Source organism: Parasteatoda tepidariorum, chromosome 2 (genome assembly GCF_982258835.1).
Source record: "Parasteatoda tepidariorum strain Cologne lab strain chromosome 2, Ptep-v5.0, whole genome shotgun sequence".
Classification (NCBI taxonomy): Eukaryota; Metazoa; Arthropoda; class Arachnida; order Araneae; family Theridiidae; genus Parasteatoda; species Parasteatoda tepidariorum.
In genome coordinates, this window is record NC_141756.1 from 87954817 (window position 1) to 87982093 (window position 27277).

General features: G+C 27.0%; 1 protein-coding gene across 2 annotated transcripts; it reads right to left on the bottom strand.

The window, feature by feature from the left end:
- Positions 1-27192, bottom strand: LOC107439849 (protein FAM204A). 2 transcript variants are annotated; one of them, XM_087157688.1, is made up of 6 exons: positions 26862-27192; positions 24495-24661; positions 20428-20536; positions 17231-17320; positions 14935-15041; positions 1-302 (listed from the first exon to the last, which is right to left on the bottom strand). In XM_087157688.1, exons 1-6 carry the CDS (start codon positions 27024-27026, stop codon positions 239-241), a joined length of 702 nt encoding a protein of 233 aa, XP_087013814.1. In that variant the 5' UTR covers positions 27027-27192; the 3' UTR covers positions 1-238. The 2 variants fall into 2 exon arrangements, with proteins under 2 accessions (XP_087013814.1, XP_042902694.2); XM_043046760.3 differs by lacking the exon at positions 1-302 and adding an exon at positions 11379-11490 and having other exon boundaries at positions 26862-27187.
- Positions 27193-27277: the final 85 nt, after the last annotated feature.

The following is a 27277-nucleotide window of genomic DNA, read 5'->3' on the forward strand; positions in this document are numbered from 1 at the left end:
TGAAGAGACATGAAAGATTTATATTTAAAATAGTATTAAGCTTCATTTTTCAAGTTTTCTAGCCATATACAAAATGCAATATAGTAGTGGAATTATTTTTATTTAGTTTCAAGGGTAGTGAAGTGCTTATAATAATAATAGTTATTTAGCCGAACGAACTGTGTAGGTGTCAGAGAACTGTTCTTGCATCGGAAAGGTTCCGGGTTCGTATCCCGGGCAAGGCATGACTGTTCTTTCATTATCTGTACTGTACTATCTGTCCGTACTGTGGGAGCAACGTTGACTCATCTAATATGGTGCCCCTGAAAGATAGGACAGCAAATATTTGCCCAGTTAAATACCTGAATTGATGAAATATTAACACAAATGGTCATTGGAAATAAAAAAACATAATTATTATTTGACAATATTTATGATAAAATATACATAAATAGAAAATTCTCAAAAAAATTGAAACAACGATTCACACTACATTTCATGAAAGAACTGTTTTAATATTTAATGCACAAGAGTTTAATTAAGAGAGAGTTATGTTTGAATTGCTCATTATCTTAAATGGTTTAGAAATACCACTGTACCTTGCTATAATGGGATATATATTGTTTAAAAAGTGTTCTTAAAAAGCGGCCCTTACAATCTAAGATTGTATGCTACAAGCTGAGTTGCCAGTGACCACTCAAAAAATATGCAAGACTATTTGAATTTTTTTTTATCGCTACAAAGTTTGTCTTTTAATTTTCTGTTCATTACAAAAGATAAATTATTAACAGGTACATGTTGTGTTTTAAAACTTTTCTTAAAATCGAATAACCTCTTAAATTCTTGGCATTCCTATTTATTAAAGTTAAAATAACTGTTTTCAATATTACTTTATAAATACCTTTAAGTTTAAATTACTTTGTATAAAAAGCATAAAATATTTTGCTTTGACTTGTAGGAGAGATTGAGAATATACATATGTCTAAGGATTCTAGAGAAATAAAGCCCCTTTTTATGTGATCTGTAGAAAAGTATACACTTTAAACTATTGTAAGCTTATTAATCTTTTGGAAATTAATGCAAAGTAATTGATATTTGTAGAAAAACAGTTTATGAGATTAATATGAAACTAATAACATGGCATTCAAAAGTTATAATTAAGGAAATCTATTTATAAGTGAAATTCAGTTTTTAAAAAACGGAATGTTGATAAACATTTTTGAATTGTTATGTCATTGATTGCTTATTTTTTAATGAAAATATCATACAACATCAAAAGAATTTCGATATTGGGTCTTGCACTATAGTGATAAACAAGTTTTGGGGTCAACTGTGCACTGACATACAAGAAATTTAAAAAATATCTGTTGGAGATAAACTCCTATCCCTTTGCTATAGTATCCCTTTGCTAGCCTCTACATCAGTATTTTGATTTATTGCAAGTACAAAAACCAGGCAGTGGTGATTGCAGTTGGTGTTATTAGAAAATCCCTTTTAATATATCCCTTTAGCATCAATTTTTTATATAAGGTCTCCAGAAAAACTCAACTGGCAAAACATTTAACATAAAGCCTACAATCAATTATCCTTATAGCCTACAACCTAATTTCCCTTATAGCCTACATTATTTTACCATAGAATTAATAAACCATTTTGCAATAGTAGTTCCAGTATTTTTCTCTTAAAATATGTGAAAGTGGAGTTTATTTTTTATAAAGTGATTTTAAATTCTTTTTTCAATTTGATTACCTCACTTTTATCATCACCACTGATATCCATGGTTTTAAGAAATTTAAAATCAGCAGCTTTATTTTTTAAACACTTGAATCGTTTCTACTTGGTTTCAAGTCCTATCTGCGGTCTCTGTAATATGGGATTGATTGGGATATTGTCGAGCTCTAACCTAACGCTCTCTTGTGAACCGCTACTGGGTGGCTAGGGGTCTTTTGGATTCATAGACTATTGCTGCAACTGTTTCTCTATGTTTTTATTTCTTTTCTATGTTTGTTCTCTATATGGTTCTTTGTATTTATTGATGCAGTTGTCTTTTATTCTTGACGTTAGAAATAAAACATTATTACTTTGCGAAACTGTTAAAGTCTTATAGCTTTCACTATTTAAAACATAAAATCTTTTCTGTTAAATTTATTTGAGTTGAATTGTTATAAAAAATTATTGTTAGTAATAAAAAATTTTCTCAGAATGTTATAGTTATATTTTGGCAATTAATCTTTCAAAAAAAAAAATTGACTTAAAAATTATTTCGTTATTATATTAAACATTTCAATTAAAAAGTTATTTATTTTTTTAATCAATTAATTTTTTCTCTTTTTCAGTCAAAACTTATAAGCCAAGAAATTCAATAAACAAGACTATTTTTTCCTGTGGTGTTTGCGATTATCAAACTCGAAATCCAGGAATGATACAAGACCATGCATCTGTTCATCTTGGTAAAGACGAATATCACTGCACAAAATGTTCGAGTAAATTCCTCAAACCTATAAATTTGAAGCGTCATTTTGCTATTGCACATCGTTTAAAACCCCCCAAAAAGGGGAGATAAGTTTCTTAACTTTTTGTAATAATTAATTTGGTTTTAAATTATTTAAAATTTTTATTTAAAAAAAATGGGTTGCATTTTACTGTACTTGTTTGAAGTTATTATTTGTTATTTGAAAAAAATGGTCATTTGGAGTACTTCATTAAATTTCCTAGTCCGATTCGAGTCCAAAGTTTGATCTATTGCTACGACAACTCAAAATTTTAAAGAAAAAAATGATGAAAATATAAAAATGACAACTGAAGCTGACAATGTCAGGGGGTACCAGCTCCGGAAGTCACAAAAACTCAAAACCTTTTTCATCGAGAGAGCACAACAAAATGTCATTTTTTTATTGTTAAACCCAACTAAAAAAAAATTTGGAAATAATCTTAAAAAGAAGAAAAAACGATGAAGTAATACACTAATGATTATTTCCAAAATGATGGTAAGGTGAACATCTTTCAAAAAAGAAAGAAAAATCCTAAAATCTCATGAGGAAAAAAAAATTTTTTTTTGAAAATGGCGGGAAAATTTATCGAATTTCTTTCCTGTTTTTTGATTTCCCGGTTTTCTGATTTCCGGATAACGGGTTCTGTATTTAACTGTTTTATACATGATTTTTGCTTTCTCTTTTTAATGCTATTGCTATGACCTCTGTGGTAAAAATAAGATAATAAAATTTACTCTTATGAAACTTTGAAATGTATAATATTTTATTCAATTGAAATCAACACAATTTTCTATTCACTTGAATTGTGTTATCCCTTTGAAAAATGTTATCCCTTAAGAGTCTACACGAACAAGAGACCATTGTGTGTATGATGTTTAAATGTTTTGATATTCTCAATATTGTACTTTAGAATCTTGATCTTGTGTTCCTGTAAAACTGTTGTATTGTAATGTTGTTAACTCAGAAAAAAAATTTATGAAATCATCTTTGTTACTGTTCTTTGTACAGCAGATATTGATGTTACTCGGTTAAATTTAATGACAGAAAAATGTGAATATTTTTGGATTTTTAGTGAATGTTTATTTTTAGTTTATAAGATTTTATGTTACTATGATGAGTTAAAACAAAATTTGAATGTATATATATTTATATATAGATTGAAAACGCAAAACGAAAGTTAATGAAAAATAAAAATATTGCTGCTTGCGGAAAGAAAATACTTACAGCTCTCAAAAATGGATATTTTTTTTTTGCTTATAAAAGTGTTTGACAATTGACATTAGCAAGAGGATTCTAAATAGTTCTTCTTAGAATGATCATTTTCCCATGATATGAACAACTCTTTTGATATTAAAAAAAGCTTTTCAACTAGTTTACCATAACATGATAAATAAAATTAAAATTTACCTCAAGTTTAACTTTTTGCAGTAAGTTGAAAGTTTTGAGAGTGTTAAATTTAATTAAAAAATGTTACTGCACAGTAGTTATGTAGTCTTTTCATTGATAAAATCTATTTTCAGTTATCAAATTAGGTTTTCTGTTCCTGAAATCGCAATTTTTGGTTTACTTGTGGTTACAAAATACATTACCAAACTAACGTTTGTTTGACATGTTTTTGAAGATTAATAGGCTTTTCATTTACCATTGACAAATGCCATTTTTAAATTGCATTTACATACATTAAAAAACAACTTAGAAATTACCATTTTTAGCCAATTAATGGTGATCCAAAATTTTTCTGAAAAATTAACCTTTTTCAAAAATATTATACAGACCCAAAAAAAATTGGATTTTTAATGTTGACTTTTCTTTGCCAAATTTTTTATTCTTTTATATTATATATAATTTATTATGTTATATATTATTATATATATAATTTGTCCTATCAAAGGAAACATATCATGTTAGTTAGAATAATAACTTTTAAATACAAATCTCACCGTCCTAAAGATTCCTTTGTAATTTCATCTATCTTTTGTGATTTTTCCTCCATTTATCTTGTTGGTTACTTCTCCTTTTTTGTTATAAAGATATGAATAAAAATAATTTAATTTAGTTTGTGCCAAATGATATTGATGTTTGTCCTTCATGGGGTTTGTTTTGTTAAGATAAACATGCCCTATGACCTAGCTAGTGGTATTCTATTACCTTCCTCCTTTTTTTTTCTTGTTTATTTTGATCAGATTTGAATTATTGCATTTAGATTTACTTCATCAATTTAACTAGGGTACATGATGTTTTTGTTTACTGCAGTTAAGTCGGTTCTACTTTTGCCATTGTTTCTGTCAGCCATCTAATCATACTTGTTAAATATATTTGTTGCATTTCTTCAGACATACATCAGTCTGAAAAAATGCACCGAATGTGTTTTGTGCTATTAAACACAATGACCAAATCATTAAAAAACCTCGAAATAAATAAATTGTGCTTATCTAACTTCTATCATTATTATGTTTTTAAATTGCATTGAAACTGTTGTGTTTTTCTATTGTCTTTTAATGTTTATTAAATGTGATGTTTATTGAATGTGATGCTATTGAATGTTTATTGAATATGTGTTTTATTGAATGTGTTATTTGAAGAGAAAATAAATTTATGTTAAAGGCTATAAATTTGTTGCTATATTATTTAAAATTTCTTTTTTAAATGTATTATTACTTTTTTCAGTTGATCCTTTAAATCATTTTATGCATCTCAGTTGAAAGAAATAATCTATGTCAATTTTCATTACGTCAACTATCTATGTCAATTTTTATTACGTTGTAATTCAATTAAACCATGACTTGTAGATCATACTAGAACTTGCAAAAAAATTTATTTAACTCACATCCTTTGAATATATTGTGTATAACCTAGTATATTCATAGTATCATTACCAAAACTATTTAAAGAATGAGATTGAGGAAGAAAAAAAAAACTGTAAAGAATTGAAAGAATTTATATGATATATCATACTTGATTTATATTTTAAATAAATTAAGTGTAGCTTAAAATTTATAAAATTTAATGCATATTTACTTAATAGCTAATGTTATATTTCTTTTAAAAATAATTAATATATTCTTTAAACTCATTAGGGATTATACAAATGTTTGCTAGAAATGTAACTTTATAAAATTAAATTTTTTGTTCAGTTTAATATAATATAAAGTAGCACTTAAAAAGGAGATATATTTAATTTTAATTTCATAATTTGGGATAAAAATTAGGTTTTCTTTCTAATATTATTCAACAAATAAAAAAAATTCCTTATATGTAAAAAAATTTAAAAAAAGAACAATAGTGGTTGTTTGACCCTTATTTAATTAAATTTTAAAACTACAAGACAGATATAATTCCAAAGCTTGCATCCCAATTTATATTAAATATTATAAAGTTACTGCTGATCTAGGAATTATAAGTAAAGATAATTTAAAAAAGTGCTAAAGTCAATTTGCTATTAGGGATACTAGCCAGGAATATGCTCAATTGTAAATGCATCATAAACCACTTCAATCCAATATTTGGATTTGAGATTATTGATTTTTTAGCAGGATTCCTCCAATCTCTTAGCACATCAGTACTAATCATAAATTCATTAAGTTAGTAATTAAATTATGAAAAATTTGCATTTGTCTAAATCACTCAGAAATTCAATAGTATATTTTGTCGTTTTATTGTGGAACAAATGAGTCTAGCGATTAGTCATAGACAGTGTAAATATTCGATTTAATATCTAAAACATTTATTTATTAATATGTGTACTTTAAATAGCAAAACATTTATTCTGGGATTTATGCTCACATTATCTTTAATTTGAAGATTTGTAAAAAAAAAAGTTAAGTGTAAAAAATATTCACCATTGCATACTGATTAAATGTAGTTTTAATTCTTTAAGCGGAATTTTTTGCAAAACTATGCTTGCTTTACAATTTAAAGCAATTGTTATAACACTTATTAGGTTTGTGACAATTATTTTACTCCTTTTTTACAGAACTTCCCCATCTTAATTAATTATTTATTCTTTTTTATTATTTGAATCATTTTTAATAGGTTTTTTAAATTACCAAAAAGAAAAAACAATTAAGATAGGGAAATTGATAAAAAAAGAGATATTATTGTAACTCTGTTAAAAATATTTGTTTGTAGTAAGAGCTTTTAAAAAGAAGAAAGTTAAAAAAAAAAAATTATATATGGTAAGTAGTACTGCTTACCAATTTTAAATGAATAAACTACAAATCATTTTCAAAATGTTAATGATATTGACATATCATTTGACTCTAATGATCAGAATTATATTGTGTTTTTATATGTTTACATTTTGAAAACAATGCATTTGTTCGTTTAATTTACTTTAAAATTTAGGTTGCATATAATTTTTGTTCTAATAAAATTATGTTTATTTACAGAGCAAAATGTGATACTGCCATTTCCAATATCCCAAAAGCTATATCGATGTCGCTTTTGTACCTACACTACTTACCATGGGACTAACCTCAAAAATCATGAAGCCAAACATTTAGGCATAAGACCATATAAATGCTCCATTTGTGGTAAAAAATTCATTCAAAAAATACATTTAAAAAGTCATATGTTATCTCATGAACGATAAGACCTAACAAGAAATGTGTAATATTAACTTGTATATTATTAATTTTTAAAAACTCCATTGGTTTTAATGTATGCAATTTTCATATGCAAATTTTATACCGTTTTGTTCCTCATACTAAAAAATAAATTTTTTTTTTTAAAGTTAATTTTGTCTATTGCTAAGCTGTGATTAAACCTGTGTAAAACTTAAATCAGTGTTACTGCTAACTATTCAACTTCCATCTGCCATATTGATCAAATGCTTACTTTTGTTTATTTTAAAATAAAATTGCAAAACTTAAGGTAAATTTTAAATAAAGATAAGTGACAAAATGAAATGTGTCCAATCATTAAATGTTTTGCAGTAACATTGCGATTTTGCATAACTGTCAGAATTTGCTTTAGTTATTACCAAGCTATGATAAATCCTACATTAAATCAGTGTTATTGCTAACCATTCAACTACTAGACTACAAATTAAAAATACATGTAATTTTTGTTCATTTTAAAATAAAATTGCAAAAGAAGTACTCCTAAATTTTTGTTAAAAGATGTGATAAAATGAAACGTTGGCGATCATTGAAGAGGTTTAAACTTTGCAGTAACATCCCAATTTTGTAAAACTAACAACAAAACTTAGGAGTCTATTTGACGAATGTTTAATAATGTGGAGTTAACCACTTAGCTACTATTTTATCATTTCTAAGGTGGATAGCTAATTATCTAAGCTATTACTTTATCATTTCTAAGGTAGATAGCTAATTATCTAAGATACTACAGTGTAACTAATTATCTAAGCTAGTTATCTAAGATATTACAGTGAAACCTCTAGGGAGCGACCTCTCTTTGTTCCACAGTAAAATGGTCGTTAACAGAGGTTGATCGTTCGTAAGGGTTACCTCCATTGACTTCAAAATGTTATTGAAGGTACATGATTTTTCATGCGATTTTATTTTACTCTGTGTCCTTAGCGGAAATACCACTTGTGTCATGAAAACCTGATCAATGAATAAAATTTAGCTTCAATAAAAATGATCCCTACTAATCTAATTATATGTAAAAACAAATTTTCCAATTATGGATGATAGAACTACAGTAGGAAACCGGAACGATCGGGACCATCGCTATTCCGGATAACTGATTTTTCCGGTTTTCTGAATCGCTACAAAAAGTAGTTTTTTTTACTGTTAAACCCAACTAAAAAAAAAAATATTTGGAAATAATCTTGAAAAAACGAAGTAATACACTAATAATTATTTCCAAAATGATGCTAGGGTAAACATCTTTCAAAAAAGAAAGAAATATCCTAAAATCTTATGAGGAAAAAAAATTTTTAAAAAAAAAAATAGCGGGAAAATTTATTGAATTTCGTTCCGGTTTTCTGATTTCCGGATAACGGGTTCTGTACCGTATTTTAAATAATAAATAGTTCTATTTTTCATTTAAGTTTGGATTTAACTTAATGCCAAAAAAATTAGTGTACTTTAAAAAAAAAAAGAGAGGTTTGTTTGTTAGACACGCTTAGTTTTTTCTAAAATAATATTTTTTCTAATTTAACTTTTAACTCTAAAAATAAATCATTGATAGCTTTGGTTTTAGTGTACTCAGACTGTAACAGGAGGTTGTCAATCTCTTTCAGCAATCGTCATAAAGAGCTCTCTAAATAAGAGCCACTTACAAATATTTTGAATACATTTGAATCTGCTTATTTCTTTTGTTAATATTTTTTTTTGATAAAGGTTTTCTTCAACACAAATTCTATGGAAAAAATTCCGGGCCTCCCAAAAGTGGTCTGTCCTGGTGGTTTTGCATGCTGTATACATTGTAATGACTTCTTAATTCTTTATGTTACAAGCTGTTTGAATTTTTATTTTATAATCATTGGATAAATTAATAATGAATAATTTCAATTTTCTTTTTTACAAAAACATATTTTGCTTACACTTTTTATGTAAGCATTTTACCAGCTATTTTTTTATAGTTAACCAATAATATTCTGTGATGAAGATCTTCTTCTTCTTTAGGAGCGCAAGAGCCCTTTGCAGGCCTTGGCTGCCTCAACAGCACGGCTTCTCCAGCTCCCTCTGTCCATGGCAACTCCCCTCCAGTTCTTAAGTATTAGGACTTTGAGGTCGTTTTCGGTGTCGTTGAGCCATCGAGTAGGTGGTCTACCTCTAGAGCGGGACCCCTGAGGGTTCTTGAAGGTGGCACTTTTTACAGGGCTATCTTCAGAGCCTCTCCATATATGGCCGAGCCATCTTAGTCGGTTGCTTCGGATTATCTGCATAATTTGAGGATGTTTATAGAGCCCATAAAGTTCAAAGTTGTACCGTGTTCGCCAACATCCCCCCTCTGGTATGGCACCAAAAGATAGTTCTAAGTATCTTTCTTTCAAACGTTTCTATCGGGCGTTGGACGTCAAGGTTTAAAGTCCAGGTTTCGTTTCCGTATAGCAAGACAGGCAGAATGAGTGTCTTATATAATTTTAGTTTCGTTTTTCGGCTAATAAAATTCGATCTTAGTTGACTTTTTAGCCCAAAAAAACATTTGTTGGCCAGATTGATTCGATTGTCAAGGTCATTGATAATTGTACCAAGATACTTAAATTCTTTAACCTTTTCAAAGGAATGTCCGTTTATCTGCAAAGGTTCACTATAGTTTACAGTTGCGCTTGAAAACTCCATGAATTTGGTCTTGTCTTCGTGATGAAGATGTTGATTTTAAAAATGAATAATTGTTCAACCTTTGTTTTTTTTTTTTGAAAATTTAATTAATTAATTACAAAATTTTATTGATTGTATGCTAGGCTGTACAATGGTTATTTTATTTAGCAAGTAATAATAAAACAAAAAAAAATTTGTCATTCAATAATGTATTTTTTTTACAGAAGTCAAAAATGAGCGTGCATCAAGAGTATACTGTATTTATATAAATTGTTTCATTCCAAATAAAAAACCTTTATTTATTGAAAATGCCATTTACTGAATAATTATTAAATGATTTCTAAATTTTATGTTTTTCAAATTTTTACGTTATCATTTAGCTTGTTCTATGAGTAATTTTCTTTAAAAACAATTATTATTTTTTTTTTACTTCATTAGTTAATTATAACTTACAATAGTTTCATTTTTTCTTTAAAAAACTTAAGACACTTCAATTATATTATTTCTTCATCCATTTTAATAATTAAAAAATAATAATATATTGTTTTATTATATTTTTGATAATTAACAATGGTGCAACTAATTTAATGTGTCCTTTTCTAATAGTAACATTACTAATAATAATTCTAATAATCCATAGTTGATTAGATTTTATTTTATAGCTTATTGATTTTTTTTTATCATTCAAATTTATTGAAATTTTTTTTTTTTATATTGCTAGTAAATTATTTTGGTTATCACTAAACTACATTTGTAAATAAATAGAAGAATTTGAAATTATTTCTAATGTACAAAAATAATCTATTTTGATGTAAATTGCATTATCAATATTAAAAAAAATATTTTTTTTATTGCAACAATATTTTAAAAATACAAACTATTTTTTTTTCTTATTAAAAATTACATTTAGGCAAAATAAAAATTTCTCTTGTTGCGCTATTACTCCTATGTGTAACTCATACTACTACTTTATTATTTGCACTTGCTATTATATTACCACCATTCCATTCCAAAAGCATATTGTTTTCTTTTGGAAGGTTTTAGAATTTTCATATCACTTTTAATAGAAATAAAATTTAATGTTACTGCTGCTGCTATTATGAATTGAATGATATAGAATAGAGATGGTTAAAATTAAATTTATCTTATTGTTTCTTCAACATTTCATTTTCAAATAATTTTTTCTTTTTTTAAGAAATGAAAACTATGGTTTTGTAAGGTTTAAACTATATTTATAAGAAAGATAAGTTATTTTTGAGAAATTAAAATTTTAATTAGATATAATTTTTCTTACATGTTCTTTAATTAATTTGTAAAATTTTTAAAAATCTGTTTCCATTAGTAGTTTGCTATTTTGTTTGCGTAGAAGAATGTGCTGATATTCAGAATTATGTATTCAACTAAACTATTGACTTGGCTAACAATTCAATGCTACATGTTCTTTCCAATCACCTAACATACAGCAGCTAAGTGAACTTTGACATACAGATCAAGGTATATCTATTTTATTTATTTATTATTTTTACTATCAATTATCGGTACTCTAAACTCTTATATATGTAGTAATACTTATTCTAACCAGACTTTATTTGTCGTTACTGAATGTTACATTTTCAGTTAGAACCAAAAAAATAATATATGCTTAATTTAACTTAAACATATATATTCCATGAAAAAAAAATCATAATATATTTTATTTATACTAAAATTACTATGTACAAAAATTTTAGGAAAAGAAGTATGTTCACATGTTTCCTTTCATTTGCCACCTTTCCTTTTGATCAAATCTGAAACAAAAAGAAAGCAATTAAGTAAAACTTACGATATTAAGATTGATTATAAAATTTACTAATTATGCTGCCAATTTTTGAGTTCTTTGATTCATTTTCGGCCAAAGGTGTGTAAATGCAACATTAAGCTGTAAGTTTTATAAATAAAATAAAAAATAAACTAAATTTCTTAAAAAACTAGAATTCAACTAAATGGTTTGGTAAATGGTAGACATACACATTTTATTTCTTAAATAAAATATTTTACACGCACAAAACTTTTTTTGTCTTAATGTAATTTAAGCATATTTCAATGAAAATATATTTTATAAAATTTCTACGCTTGGCCTATATATAGTGTATTATGTAAAAGCAAGAGCAAAAACAGTACCAGTTGATCTTAAAAATAAACTTGCTTAAACTTCTTGCAAATGAAATGCATTTCTCCTATTCCTTAATTAAGTAGATTAGGGGAACAGTGAATGAATATACAAGTGGTTTTTAAAATATTGTTAACATACATTTAGACAGACATATATACAGATGTAAGTTATGTAAATTAATACTGATGTGAGGAGATTTAAATTAATAGTACTTAAATAAGGAAAAAATGCTATTAAAATCTAACAAATCACAATTTGAAAAAATGCATAAAACACTAAAATCTACTTTATTAGAGGAAGAAAGGGAAAGAGTTACGAAGATTGAGATAATTTTTCATTTAAGATACACCTTCATGTTTCAATCAGCTATCATACCAGTTCTGATGCTCTTCGTCAATTATCATTTGTCAGATTTCAATTGTATTTTTTCTTTCCATTTTCCTCACTTAAATATTCATTTGTTACTCCCTCTTATGCAAATTTTGTCTTTATTTTTTATAGTGATTCCAAAAATATACATAAAGGAACACTTTGGTCAATATAATAACTCATGCTATTTGCAAAGGGGAAATCAGAACAGTTTTTGCTATTGTTTTCAGAAAGGTCTTTAGGTCATTTCTTAAAAAAAGATTACCAGCCTTCCTTTACTTTACTTAAATGCATGTTGATATTTCTTTAGTGAGTAATTCAAAATAGTTCAAGAAGAAAAAGAGTAAATAACAAAGAATTCAGTAAGAAACTTGCTAGATTGTGTTTCTTAATGATTTGGAATGTACATGAATATGTAAATACGTTTAACACATTGAGAGAGAGAGAAAAAAAAGCCTTGTTAAACTTATCTCTTTAAATTTTTCAAAAAAAAAAAAGTAGATACTTAAGGTTTTTACAAGCACTATTGAATGGAATATTAATATCTTTTCATTGCAGGACTTTGAAAATAAGAACAACTAAAAATGGGTTGATGAAAAGTAATTTTTTTACCAGCTTTATTTCTGTAAAAATGCTCCGTATTTCGTTATGTAGAGATTTTCAACTTTTCAAGAAACTTGCTGTGGAAGGTAATTCTGGCTCTCTCTATTGTCAAAGATAATTGTGAATCATCCTATATATGAAATAGCAACAAACAGAAATATTGTAATATATTTATATTAGAATATTTCTGCTTGTTGCTATTTTATATATAGGATGATTCATAATTATCTCCTCTGATAAGTGTTATTGATATTTAAATACGGAAAAACAAAGATACCATCAAAATATAATGTATCACTACTAGAAGATGAAATGCTGAAAACACCAAACTCTGTTTGATTGCTGGAGAAAATGAAAGAGTATTATAAGAAAAATCCTGGAGTTTCATCAGATATCACACTAGTTTTGAGATTTTTCCATCCCACTTTATTAATGTATGGCAGAAATCAAAAAAATTTATTTGTTTCTTGCTTTATTTATTAAGTTGTGACTTTAAATGGGTTAACTTTTGACAAAGATTCTAAAAATATACAAGAGCAGTGTTTAATTTATAGGATCGCTAAAATTTGTTAAAAAGAGACATGTCTATTAAGAGTAAAAATATTTTATATAACATATTTTTATGATGTTCACTTTTACTAAATATAATATCACTATAGAATAAATTTGGAGGATTGAAAATTTATAAAACAGTTTTATTTTTCCCCCTACTGTTAAGATATACATTAAGTTATATAAGTTCACCTTGTTTCAAATTTGTACTTTACTACAACTGTACAAAATTAAAAGGTTTTACATATTATGTTACTTTAGCATTGAAAGACCAATTTAAATATAATTTGGTAAGAAAATATGGTGGTTATGATACAGAATTAGAAAGTAACGGAGATTACAGAATTGTACAAGAAAAAAAGGTTAATAAATTTTCTGAGTATAGTGCAGGAAGAAACGGTGTGTCCTGAATAACTTTAGATGCAGTGATCTGGTCTTTGCGCACCAGGACACAATCTTAATTGTCTAATTATTTGTGCATCCATTATTTTAAGTTATGCAAAAAATGACATGATTGTGAATTACATTATTAAAGATAGTGAGCATCAATACTATAACGTAAAAAACATAGAAAACTTCTGTTTTTTTTTAATTACTGGTTAAAATAATGATTTGATTACTTACTATAGCTCATAAAAGATAATGCTGGGTAACAAATTTTATCTGTTACATGAAATTTTTCAACAGATCTTAGGTACTTTTTTTATATTGATTATTTCAAATTTGCAATCAGTTTTAATCAACTTTTAGTTGAAATACATTATATGTAACAGGAGGATGTAAAAAATATTGTAACAAACTTTTTATAGGTGTTAGGACACATTATAAGAAATAAAATTACATAGGAACTCATGCCTGAAAATGTCATCATATGCCACTAAAGGCACTTTTGCATTTTGAATAGTTTCTTTGTGTGCTTCAGAACAGTTCATAATTGGGAAGCACCCCTAGCCGCATACAGCAACATTTTTATGCAATTTTCTTGCAACATTCACGCCACCCCTGCTATATGTAATGTTTTTAAACATGTACATTTTGACTAGAAACATCATTTTCTTTAAAAAAAATTATGTAGCTTTAAGAGTAAAATTAATTTCAGATTTGAAATTCCCGCACATGTCAGGTCAGATTAAGTATTTGTATAAATGCAATAAAAAAATTTGTTCCCCACTGTAACCTAAGATATATAAAATTCTATAAAAAGTGCCAAACATACAAATAAAAATCATTCAGAATATTAAGTTCATGTTATATATTCTTATTTCATCCGTAATTCTTTTTCAGGAATCAGACTTTTGGGGAAAAAATTTTCAACTTCAGAAATTGCAACACTTATTTTTGTATTGCACATTGTATCAGTTGAAAAAGTGTGATAATAAAATTATTTTAAAAAACTTTAATGCATTTCACTTTCTTTTAAAGAGAACATCTTTAAAGGTTATAGATTCTCATTTATTTAATCACTAAGACAGAGAAGAAAATTAGTATTAAAAATTAGGAATACATAATATGATAGTTTGATGGCATATAACATCAGAAAAATGAAGGTACTTACGTCCATCTGATTTTCTTGGATTTTTTATCCTTTTCAAGTAACTTTTGTTTTTCTAATTGTTCATGACATCTTTTGGCAGAAAATGCTTTGGTTATTTTTGTTGCAAACTAGTAAATAAAACATTTATTTAATTAAAAAAAATACAATAATGACAATACAATACAAGTTATTTTAAGAAAAGTTTTTAAAAAAAAGTGAATCATAGAACCATTTAAATACTTTTAAAATTTTATAACCGGCATATAACTTTTTAAAATTTTATAACCGGCATTGAACAGCTGACCCAATTTTGAGTTTACAACTACCAATGTTCAACTCAGTAGCTTTGTAATTTTGAACCTAATCCAGAAGACAAGGGAACTCCTGGAACAAGTATCGAGAGAAATTTGCCTCTGTTGAGGACTCTTTTGATGAACCTAACCCTCATTTGCCTTACATGGAGAAGAAAGCCATGAACAATTCCCACAGTAAGCCTAATGGCAAGGAGAGTCCCCATGATTCCTCAACTACTTAGGATATTTTGCATCAACACTGTGGTCAATGCAGAATTTGTATTGATCAGCTATCGCTGGGATTCAAATTTGTGTCACCTCTTTGGCAGGTGAGCACTCTATTTCCTGAACCACCACGTCTTACTGTGCAAAAAAAATTGCTTTGAAAAAGATTAATGTTTTATATGTATAGATATTATTAAATCTCAAATTACTAGCCCATAATTTCAAACTAGAGAGAACAGTCAAAAGGTTCATATTGAGCATTTCTTGTATTACAACAGCTAATTAATGAAGAATTAAAAATTTAAAAGAAATAAAATAATCATCGAATCTACAATAAAAAACTTAACTACACAGATATGAAAATGATCAAAAAATTATTTAAGCACACTTTTGTGCAAATTTTTCTTAAACAATTATATCATTTAATCTTATGCTTATAACTGGTTTAAGAAGTGTATCAAAATAATAGCATGATAAGCAAAAGGTTAAGTAATGACTTTCTCTAATAGTAAACATAAAAAATTACTCTAAAATTTATTCACAGAACATTTACATTTGTGAGAAGCTTGGTTGAATTGAATTTATTTTATGATCAACTGATCTGAATAAAATGAAGAACAGAAATTTTACAACTGTATTTTATAGTTTAAAATTTAGGAAAAAATAATGAATAATAAGTAAATAGGTATGTTTTAAAAAATTACTTAGATTGGAACAAAACATTAATGCTGATGGAAAGATTACGTAAATGAAGTTTTGAATAAGGCTAAATTATTTTTGAACTGTATAGGATTAAGTGGAGTGGATAGGATTTAGTGATGAACTTTAATGGAGATTTTAAAATTTTTTTAACTCAAACAGTGGGAAATTGTTTTTTCTTTCTTTTTTCTTGGGGGGGGGGGGTAGGAACTAAGATTTAAGAAACGAAATATATAGATATTTTCAAAGCAATGTGTTTCCCCCCCCTATTTTTGTAAACAAGAATTTCAAGCTTTAATAAAACTAAACTACAGTTTTAATTTGAATTAAATTATAAATATAATATTAAAAACATTCTTAAATTTTCAATATTTTGGAAATTTAAAAGTTTAATGTTATATAATTACTTTTCTCATTAGATAATATAAATTTGGAATTTTTTTAAAAAATAATTTAAGTAAATTAGTAAAATTGAGCAATTGAATGTCTGCATAATGATATTATTTTAAAAAGAGTCATCAATCAAAACAATTCTGTTTATAATAAGAAATAAATAAAATCATAAGCACAACAAGTTTTTTAAAATGTTATATACTTTCATAATATAGTATTATTAAATGAATAATCACATAGTGATTTTATATAAACATTTCAACACCTAAAACTTGTACACTTGTTGTAATAACTCGCATAACTAGTTTTAAAAAAATTCAAAAACATCATTTTAATTAAAAAAAAATTTATTTGTTTTACCAGTTAAGAAATTATGCTAATTTTACCTCGATTATGTGGGACTTACGTGCTCTTTTTCAGATTTCATACTTTCCTTTTTAAAGTTCAATGAAATAAACAAATTACCTGTTCCATTATCATATGTTTCACTTTATTTCTTAGTCATTTCTATTATTTATGCAAAAAATATACTTTTTTATCACTTTCAATACATACATCAATTCTTTAATAAAAGATTTTAGGCAAGACATTGAAAAAGTTTATACACAAAAATTATATCATGTAGAAAATTATTAATATAAATTTTTTATATGAAATAACTAGTCAAGTTTTAACTTTATGAATTTTTATAAACTAAATACAATTACCTCACGTTTTGCGAGTGTATCACTTAAAAGTTCTGCCTTTTCGAAATCTCCTTGTTTGATAGCATCGTCAATAGTACATTCTATTTCTGTCTAGAAAAAACAATTAGACTCGTTTGTGAACAAAATAACACTAGAATAAAAAAAAAAAATTTTCTCGATTATTACAATTACATGCAAACAGAGTTACATGCCATAAACCTGAAATAGTGATCATCCCGCTAGGCCCAAGCTAATATTGATTTGCTTCATTCAATTAAAAACCTTAATTATATCATTATGATTAAAATATTTTTATAGAATTTCATATTGTATAATGAATCATATTGAAGACATGAAAACAAGTAATTATTTAAATTTATATAGGGAACAACCTATTAGCCCAGTGCAGATGTAATGTTGCTTGGGGCCTTCGCCGATAAAAAAAACAGAAGGCTCCTCACAAGATGGAAGAGGGTGAAAAATTACAAAAGCTTAAAACAATGCTTGAACTTAGTACTTATGGAAAGTAGAACAAAACCACATGCTTGTTTTCTGTTATGTATTTTATAGATAATACAATTATAAACGAACAAAAATATTTAAGAAAGAAACAAAATATTTAACTTGTTTAAGAAAGATTAAAATTTTTAATAAAAAGTTAGTAACCCCTGGGCCCCATCGTTCCAGTCTTGCCTTACATGCAAACTTTACAAAATTTGTTTTTTATTCATAAATCATGCAGACATTTTTAAATGCAAAAGAACATTTTTTTTTAAATTTAAGGATAGTAAGCATTATCTTTTACATACAATCACTTTTAAGAAAAGCATTACAGAATATAAAATAATTCAAAAAGCCTAAATAACATACTATTATCTGGCACAACACAGGCTTATATTTTTAGAAGGAGGAACATTTTAATTTTGACCAATGAAATTCCTAATTTGACTAAATTATAATTATTCTTGTGTATAATAAAGCAATAGATACATATAATAAAGAGCGACTACACAAGAAAATTTAACTATAAATAAGTATGCCATAAATAATAAAGCTGCAAGCTTCTCTAATTTTCTTTGATATGTTAAGTAATAACATAATTTATACTTTGATATTTTGTTCTTTGTTTAACAAATTTGATTTAAAATGTTCTTGCGCAGTATCATACCAAGATTAATTTAAACATATCTCAACTATTCATCATTGTTTATTCATTATTTAGGTGCTGCTGAAATTTAAGAAATTTCTGCTTACAGTTGCTAACAATTTTTATTTTATTACCACTAGAAAAAAAAGCTTCAAAATAAGTGAGAGCGTTTTAAGCTAAGAAATAAGTATGATATGTGTGATAAATATATAATATTAACAAACAAAAACAAGCATATTTTTATAAGTCTAATCTAAATTAAAATCATGTAAACTAACAGCTACAAAAATAGATTTGCTATAACCAATAATGTATAAAAATAAATAGAATTTTTAACAATTTCATTGATTTATTATTCGAAAAACGAACTATGTGATGTACCGCTAATATGGCCAAATAGTGAAGAGAAATCAATTATTCAAAGCTTTTAACTGAAGATAATAAATATATCAAAATAAAATTATAAATAAATTTATTTATTTCAAATTTATTGAAATCTCTTAAAGTACATTTGAGTAAAAAAAAAAAAAAAATATGGTAAACAGCCATAATCTGAGAAGAATTTAATGTGCTAATTATTTAGAGCAGATGATATTTTAAGCAGCGAAATCAGACACAAAAACATACTCTCTTTGAAAAAACATTCCTTTTTTATCCAACGGATTATGAATCCTGACTCTCAAAACATAGAGGGTAGCCACAACTTGGGAAATACAATTCTAATATGGTCAGGAGAGCAGTCTAAAGTTTGAATCATTTAATGCTAATTTTATTTTTTTCGTATTTCAACATATCTAAAGAACTTTTTAAGTGAATTGAAAAAACTCTTGCACACAATCATGAGATTTTATTACCTAAAGTAGGGATATAAGGAATAGTGATTTAGCAGAATAACCGAACACTGAATATTTTGCTAAAAGAATCGTTCGAATACCGAACATTCGGGAGACCAAGTAAGCAAAAATTTTTTCAATAATCATAAATAAATATTACTTTTTATATAGAAATAAGTTTAGAGTCATAATTGAAAAATAATCAAAACTTAGCAGTATTATTTGTGGAATAGAGAAAAAAAAACTTTAATAAAAATGCTTAAGATAAAAAAAAAAACTGACATAGTTAAGTTGATAGAAAAAAGTAATACTCTTAATTCTTAAAACAAAAATGCTAAAAATAATATTTTCCAGATAAAAATTTATCCATAAAACATTAAAAGAAATAATGTCTATGAGAAAACACTTTTAAAAAAGCAGCACTATCATAAAAACACCTTTAAAAAACTTAGATTAGATACATAAGCAAAACAGAAAAAAATAAAATTGATCTTAATTTTTGAAAGAAAGCTAAACATTTCAGTTTTCCAATTTACCATACTTTCAAGAAAAAAGTTAAATTAAAGTCTAATAAAAATCCTGAATTCTCCGGGACCATTTAACTGATTTCGTTCAAATGTCGTATTTAGCCACATAAAATTACATTCTTTAAAATGATACAAAAATTTTCATACCTTACAATTCAAATTTTTTACGACTATTATTAAATTATTATTATTATTTTTTTTTGATTATCAAGTCAAAATCTATTAAAGAAAGCTGAAATAAAAACAATATGAAATTAAAAAACGAAAATGAAGCTGGCTCGGACATATCCTTAGAATGTCCAAAGAAAAAATTACATCTGTTGCGCTTACATGGGCCCCTGATGGTAAAAGAACAAGAGGAAGACCCAGACTTACCATCCAGCGCATGTTTTTGGGCGAATTAAAAGAATGTAGAATATCTGGCTGGGTGGGAGCAAGATCTATTGCTAGAGACAGGAGGCGTTGGAGGGATATGCTGGAGGCCTTAAGTGCCCAAGGCACATAGATAAGTAAGTAAGTAATTATTAAATTAAAAAAAACATTAAAAATTATAATTAAAATACCTTTTATTGTTATTAAAAAATATTTCAATCCACTTAAAATTTTATTTCTCAAGATGTAGCGGAATACACAGGTATTTCAAATGACTTTCCATTCAACGGCCCTCTTACTATTACTATTTAATGAATTACTTTTTCGCTGGCTTATTACCTTTGGCCCCCAATCACCATGAGAAACTGCAGTCTGCATATGATTATTGACATTTAAAAATGGTTTCACTTCATTCCACTCTTCTGCCTCTTTTTCATGAGCTTCATTTCTAAAGGACAAAAGAAAGACAGACTTAAATTTATGCCTACTCCACTAGTGTTTTCATAACAAGGATAATCTGAAGAGCCAAAAAATATATATAATATGAAAAAAAAATATTATTAGAATAAATTTTTCAATCCTCCCTAGTGACTGATCTTAATTCAACAAAAAGCTATAGAAACTAGCAAATTAAATATATTTTAAAAGTTGCACCTAATGCAGGGTAATTTTAGGCAGTCTTAAATTAAGTAAAAAGGGAGTAGTAAGATTTTGACCCTTCTACCCTTCTGTGGTAAGTTTGGCTAAATCAATCAATGGATGATCAAGAGATTTTTTTTAAAAATACTTTTTAAGTTCTTACAATTTGACAAATATGTTATTTTTGTTACCAAATGAAATGATGATTGAGTGTAATGGCGATCAGCAGCAAGAATTGTATTTTCTAAAAGATTCACTAAACTATTATCTCAAGAAAAACTCCTTCAGTATCTTAATGCTAATCACAAGAGTATTTGTATAAAAATGATCTATCATTTACAGATTTAGAAAAATTATAAAAGACAGATATGAAGCTAAAGATAACAACAATGAGATAATAACAATATTTTCATTTTTTGTTTTTGAACTCAGTATGAATAATTTTACATTATATTAAGATGTAACAATGTAATTTCAATAAGCATTTTGGGAAAAGCTGTTGATGTTCCATGAAATGTCAAAGCTGGATAAAAAGAAAAGATTTATGCAATATGATTCACTCAAGTAAGTTGGCATGATCATTCAAATTGCAATCAAAATGCATCTTTAATACATGCTGTTAAAATGCAATATAGAGTGCCATTTAAATTATAATTCACAAATAAAACCTGTAATAAGATTGTAACACAATGTTCAAATTTATCTATAAATTAAATGATTAATTTGAGTTCATATCATACCTTTGTAAACAAAAAAGCTTAATAGTGTAACATCTAAGTTATCATGATTATCAAAAAATAATAATAATAATAATAATAAAAAAATAAAATTGACATTTTATGGTTTATCAATTAAATTGAATAATTATAATGATAAATCTTGATGATCTAACAATCTTAATTACTTGTAACAAGTTGGGTCACAATTACTTTAGATTAAATGGCTTTATGATAATCTAATAAATGTGAAAAAACAATTACAAGTACTTTAACAACAAACAAAAAAAAATCATTAAAAAATCAGCTATATTTCTAATTGCATCTATTAATTATTACATTTATCAAATATTTCTCAGTCAAGATGAAACTAGATTTGGAGAAAAACTTAACATAGTTGTCAACTGTTTCAAATTATAGAAAAATTTTGCAAATCAAGTGTTTTCAGTTTAGAAAACTTTTCAGTAGAATTTGTGACTGTCAATGTATCTTACAATATATTAGAATAGGAAGTTTGATTAAAAAACTGAACATGCCAAAACAAAAGTTTTAAAATTCTATAACTTTTTACAGCTCATTAAATTTTCTAACCAACTTTTATTACAGCAAAAATTTTTAGAAAGTCTTAAAACATTTTGTAAGAAATCAGCTTTAAAATTATCACTAGCAGTTGAGAGGATATTTTAAGGAAATTAAACTGGAAAATGATATCATTATGTTAATATTATCTTTACTAGTCAAAAAAAAAAGAAGACCAAACAATGATGGCTTGATTCTGTGAAATCAGATTTTAAAGTGATTGGGGTAAAAAACTGGAAATCTAGGTAAAAAAATAAGTTGTCCTGGTGGAAATTTCAACAGAATTTTGGCCATCCTGTGCTGTCATGCCAAATATGATGATGATATGTTCATATTCTGATACTAGGGGGCTCTGCTCATCAAATCATTTTTGTTTAATAATGATGATAGTTACATCAAAATAAAAGATCCCTAAATCCTTTATTCAATTAACACAGATGTGAATCTGCAGATTATGATTCCAATCTCATTCAACTCACATTTAACACATGGATCAATAAGTCCCGAGACTAACAATGAAAACAAAATTCTTTTTGCAAAATTTTTTTTTATTCATCAACATAATCACCTTTTAGGGTGATACAATCGTTCCAACGCTTTTCCAATTTTTCAATACCATGTTTATAAAAAAAATTATCTTTCGCTTCAAAATGAGCTTCAGTTTCAGCGATGACCTCCTCATTTGAGCCAAATCTTTTTCCCTGGAGCACTTTTTTAAGATCAGCAAAGAGCCAGTAGTCACTGGGGGCTAAATCTGGCGAGTATGGGGGGTGGGGAAGCAGACGAAAGCCCAATTCGTTCAATTTTGCCATTGTTTTCATCGACTTGTGGCAGGGTGCATTGTCTTGGTGAAAAAGGATTTTTTTTCTCTGCATGTGCGGTCGTTTTTTTTGTGATTTCCTCCTTCAAACGCACCAGCAAGTCAATATAATAATCACTGTTGATCGATTTACCTTTTTCGAGGTAGTCAATGAAAATCACGCCATGCGTATCCCAAAAAACTGACGCCATGACTTTGCCAGCTGACTGCTGCGTTTTCGGACGCTTCGGACGGCTTTCGCCAGCTGTGCGCCACTCAGATGACTGCCGCTTCGACTCTGGAGTGTAGTGATGTAACCATGTTTCGTCCATGGTCACGTAACGACGCAAGAAATCTTTTTTGTTGCGAGTAAATAGCGATAAACAGCTTTCTGAATCATCGACTCGTTGCTGTTTTTGTTCCATCGAAAGCAATCGCGGCACCCACTTGGAAAAAACCTTTTTCATGCTCAATTTTTCATGAAGGATAGTAAATACACTTCCATATGATATCTGTGTCATCTCAGCAATCTCACGGAGCTTCACTTTACGATCTTTCATTATAATTTTTGTCACTTCACTCACATTTTCCGGTGTAACGGCTTCCACAGGTCTACCCGAGCGTTCCGCGTCATTTGTGTCGGTACGACCACATTTAAACTCGGCAAACCACCGACAAATCGTTGCTTTTGATGGACAAAAGTCTGGGTAACATTTGTCAATCCATTGTTTCGCTTGCACGGTGTTTTTACCCATTAAAAAACAATGTTTTATCAGAACACGAAACTCTGTTTTTTCCATTTTTTAAACAAACTACAAAACGACTTTACTCCAACCTCGATAACTCAGCTGTTTCTGGTCCGATCGACTTAAAATTTTGACACGTTTCAAGCAAAGGTTAGTACTCTAGAAAGACCTGGTTACTGGTTTACTACGAGCGCCATCTCTGGGTTAGTCTCGGAACTTATTGATCCATGTGTTAAACCTAATTATTTTGCAGTTATCATTACAGCTTCATTAAAAAAACTGTTTTTAAAATTCGTAATTGTTTTGAATCACTGTGGAAATTAGTAATTACGTTTATTGCGATAAAGATACTTTTTAAACTATAAAAATAAATTTTTTTTTAGCAATGCAGCAAAAAAATAAATTCCTAATATTGCTTTATGATCTTAGTTATTTGAAATTTGTTATTTTAATTGCATATGCTGATTGGACATAATTTCACTTAAAATTTATTATAAAAGTAAATGTAACTTATTTACCATTTAATAATTCTAAAATGATAATAAAATATGCTTTTTACAAAATGTTCAATAGTAAGTAAATAATATAAGATCACATACTTTAAAATAAAGAACACTAGTTTAAAGCTATTGATTTTAAATAGTAATCAAAATTAAAAACTTAATAATAGCAGTAAGTAATATCCAGAAAGTATAAATAAATATTTAACAGGATATTTATTTATCCCTTTAAAATTTTCATTACTTTATGTTGATGACAGTCAAAACACATCTAGACCTTTGTTTATTAATAGACTTATCAAGAGATATTTTTTGGTTCAATGAAAATGCTCTAAAAGGTAAGTAGACAGTCATCTTTTAGTGATATACAGAGAAATGTAAAATAAAATAGTTGATGTACATTATTATTGATTTTATGGCCGCTTACTCATTTTCCTGTGAAGAAAGTTGACTCTTCTCAACTAATTCTTTTATAAAAGGGTCCCGCAAAGCTTTCTTCACAAGTTTCTTAGCTCTTCGCTTTTCAGCAATAAGTTGTCTTTTGGCAGAGTAACGTCGTATCTCATCAGATTTCTTCTTCAACTCTTCAAATTTCTTGATAAAATAAATCATAAAACAGTTATTTTCTGTACTCAAATATTTTTACATTTTATATACGTAAACAAGTATTGGGAAAAATTACAAATGAAAAGCCCTTAATTGATAATACATTATTAGTACCTAAGTATTTAATTATTTTTACATATATTCTAGAAAATGTTGGAAAATTCGGGGTGTAATGTTGAGTATTTGGGGTTCTGGTGTAAGAATTTTGCGAATCATTTTTTTAAAATTATCATTATAGATAGAAATATAACCCTAGTTACAAAACTCTCAAACATTACGTTTTAAATATTTGAGTCCTTTTATCATTACGAAAACTGAAGATAAATATATGACCTCCTAATCCTTATGTTTTAACCTTATGTTTTAACAAGTAAAACTTATTTACTTGATTAACAATTATAAATCACATGTGAGCGATTTTTATTTAAACGATTTAAGAATTTTCCATTTGAATAATGTCTTCATCAAAATCACATTTTTCACAATTTTAACCCCAGAAAATTACACTTATTATGTCTGTTAGGTAATGTTTTGAGTTTGCACAACTGTCCTTCTCGAAAAAAAAAAATGTTAATCTTAAATTGTTATGAAATCACATATTTAAATAGTCTTATTCATCTTGATTAAAATGGATATTTTATTGCTCTATCTATCTCAATAGATCAGTCGATCAATCTCAATGGATTAACTGGTCGAAAGTAGTAACTTAGGTAGTTGGATAAATCTAGATTTTTGTAATTTCTTATGAATATTATCACAATAAAGTGTTTTTCATTTTTAATCTTTAAGCTGTAATATCAATTCAGGTTGTGGCATGCATACAGTCATTCTTACTTTTAAAATTATATATCTTAATTTAATTCCATAATATGAAAAAGAAATCTTAACTAAAATGACAGACGAAATATGATTATGAGGCATCCATTTTTAAGAGGTTGAAAGAATTTCCTTCAGGTATGAATAATCATCTCTCCATGAGTACCCATTTACTTTAGTTAAAAATGTATAATACTTTATGTTCAAAAGACGGGAGAAATAAGAAAAATGTCTATAAATATGGGTTAGATACCCTAGAAAAAGATCATACCACAGATTTCACTAAGATAAATTAAAATTAATTCATATATTAATATACTTCATATTTTTGGCAAGTTTATTTTAAAAAACACATTGAAATGCACTTTTTTTTTAATTTTTAATTTAAGAATTATTTACAGAACAATTAATGTTTATAAAATCAGCAACTACTTTTATCGATGCAACTGGTAATGTTGAAATATTTACATCTTCATAATTGATTTGTTTGTTACTATTTCTGGTTCGGATTCTTTGTCAACTGATTCTACAATTTTAAACAGGAATTGTTTTCAATCATGCAAACATTTTATATTTTTAAGGATCGTTGTCAGGGGTCTGTCTAGGTTTTTCTGAGAGGTACCTATTTTGTGAAAATTTAGACATAATTTGTGAAAAATTAAAAATTATATTAAAAAATCAACACAAAAATATGGATTTATCGTTTCTTAAGGGATACAAAAATGAAATTTTAAGAAAAAGTATTTTGTGAAGCTACCGTTTTTCCTAAAGTTGAATTTGTGAAGGTACCGCTAAACGGTATTAAATTCGGCCTGGACAGACCCCTGGTTGTAAGGTATTATATACGTTTAAATTATTTATAAGTGGTAGAAGGAAAAAGCAATTTTATAAAACAAAATAAAAATAGTTACATATACATTTAGTTTCCAATTTAAAAATAAAACTGTTACATTCAAGCAGTTTAGTAACTTACAAAGCAATACTCCAGTTCTGTCTCGCGAGTGGCATAAAAAATGGATTCATTTTCCAAAAATATTTAGCAAATATGCATTTAAGCCTGAAATATCTGCTAGCTAAATGTGAAGATATAATAATAATTTCAATTATAAAACATTGTTGACATAATTGTTCTTCTTGGGAATCCCACTTACAGCAGTTCAGAATTATAAATTAAAGAAAGATTAGTATTCTAGGAAAAAAATCAAAACTTTTACACACAAGAAAGGGTTTTTGCCATTCATTATAATAGTTTTGAGAAGGTAACTCTAGATAACATTTGAATGAAAATATTTTGAATTTCTTTATCCACTAAAACATGATTCTTTTTTGATACTAAAAAAATTAGCTTTTCAAGGAGTGGTGTTATTTTTACTTTATATTTGTCTACAACAGAATGAGTCTCGAGACTGTTGCTTATAATCTGGTTAGCTCTATCAGGACTTTCTTGTTTAAAAGACTTGCGTTTTTTTAAGGACCAAATGCAAGAGTCTATTTCATCTGTATCAGAATCAGACGAAAAACTAGCTTCATCAGCCATTGTAGATTTCTAATGTCGTTCTCTTTTCAAACTTCATATAAATAACGTTGAAATCTTTTTTTAATTTGGACTGGTAGACTGAAAGATTCCTCTATGACTGAAAGGTTTGTTTATTAAATCGCATTTGGATGCTTAACTTCTTCAATGTTTGGTTCGAATAAATTTCCTTAAAAACCCCGCTATAATTTGTCGTTATATTTTTACTAAGATGGTTACACAAATATGTCGCAACTGCGTTCAGACGTTTTATT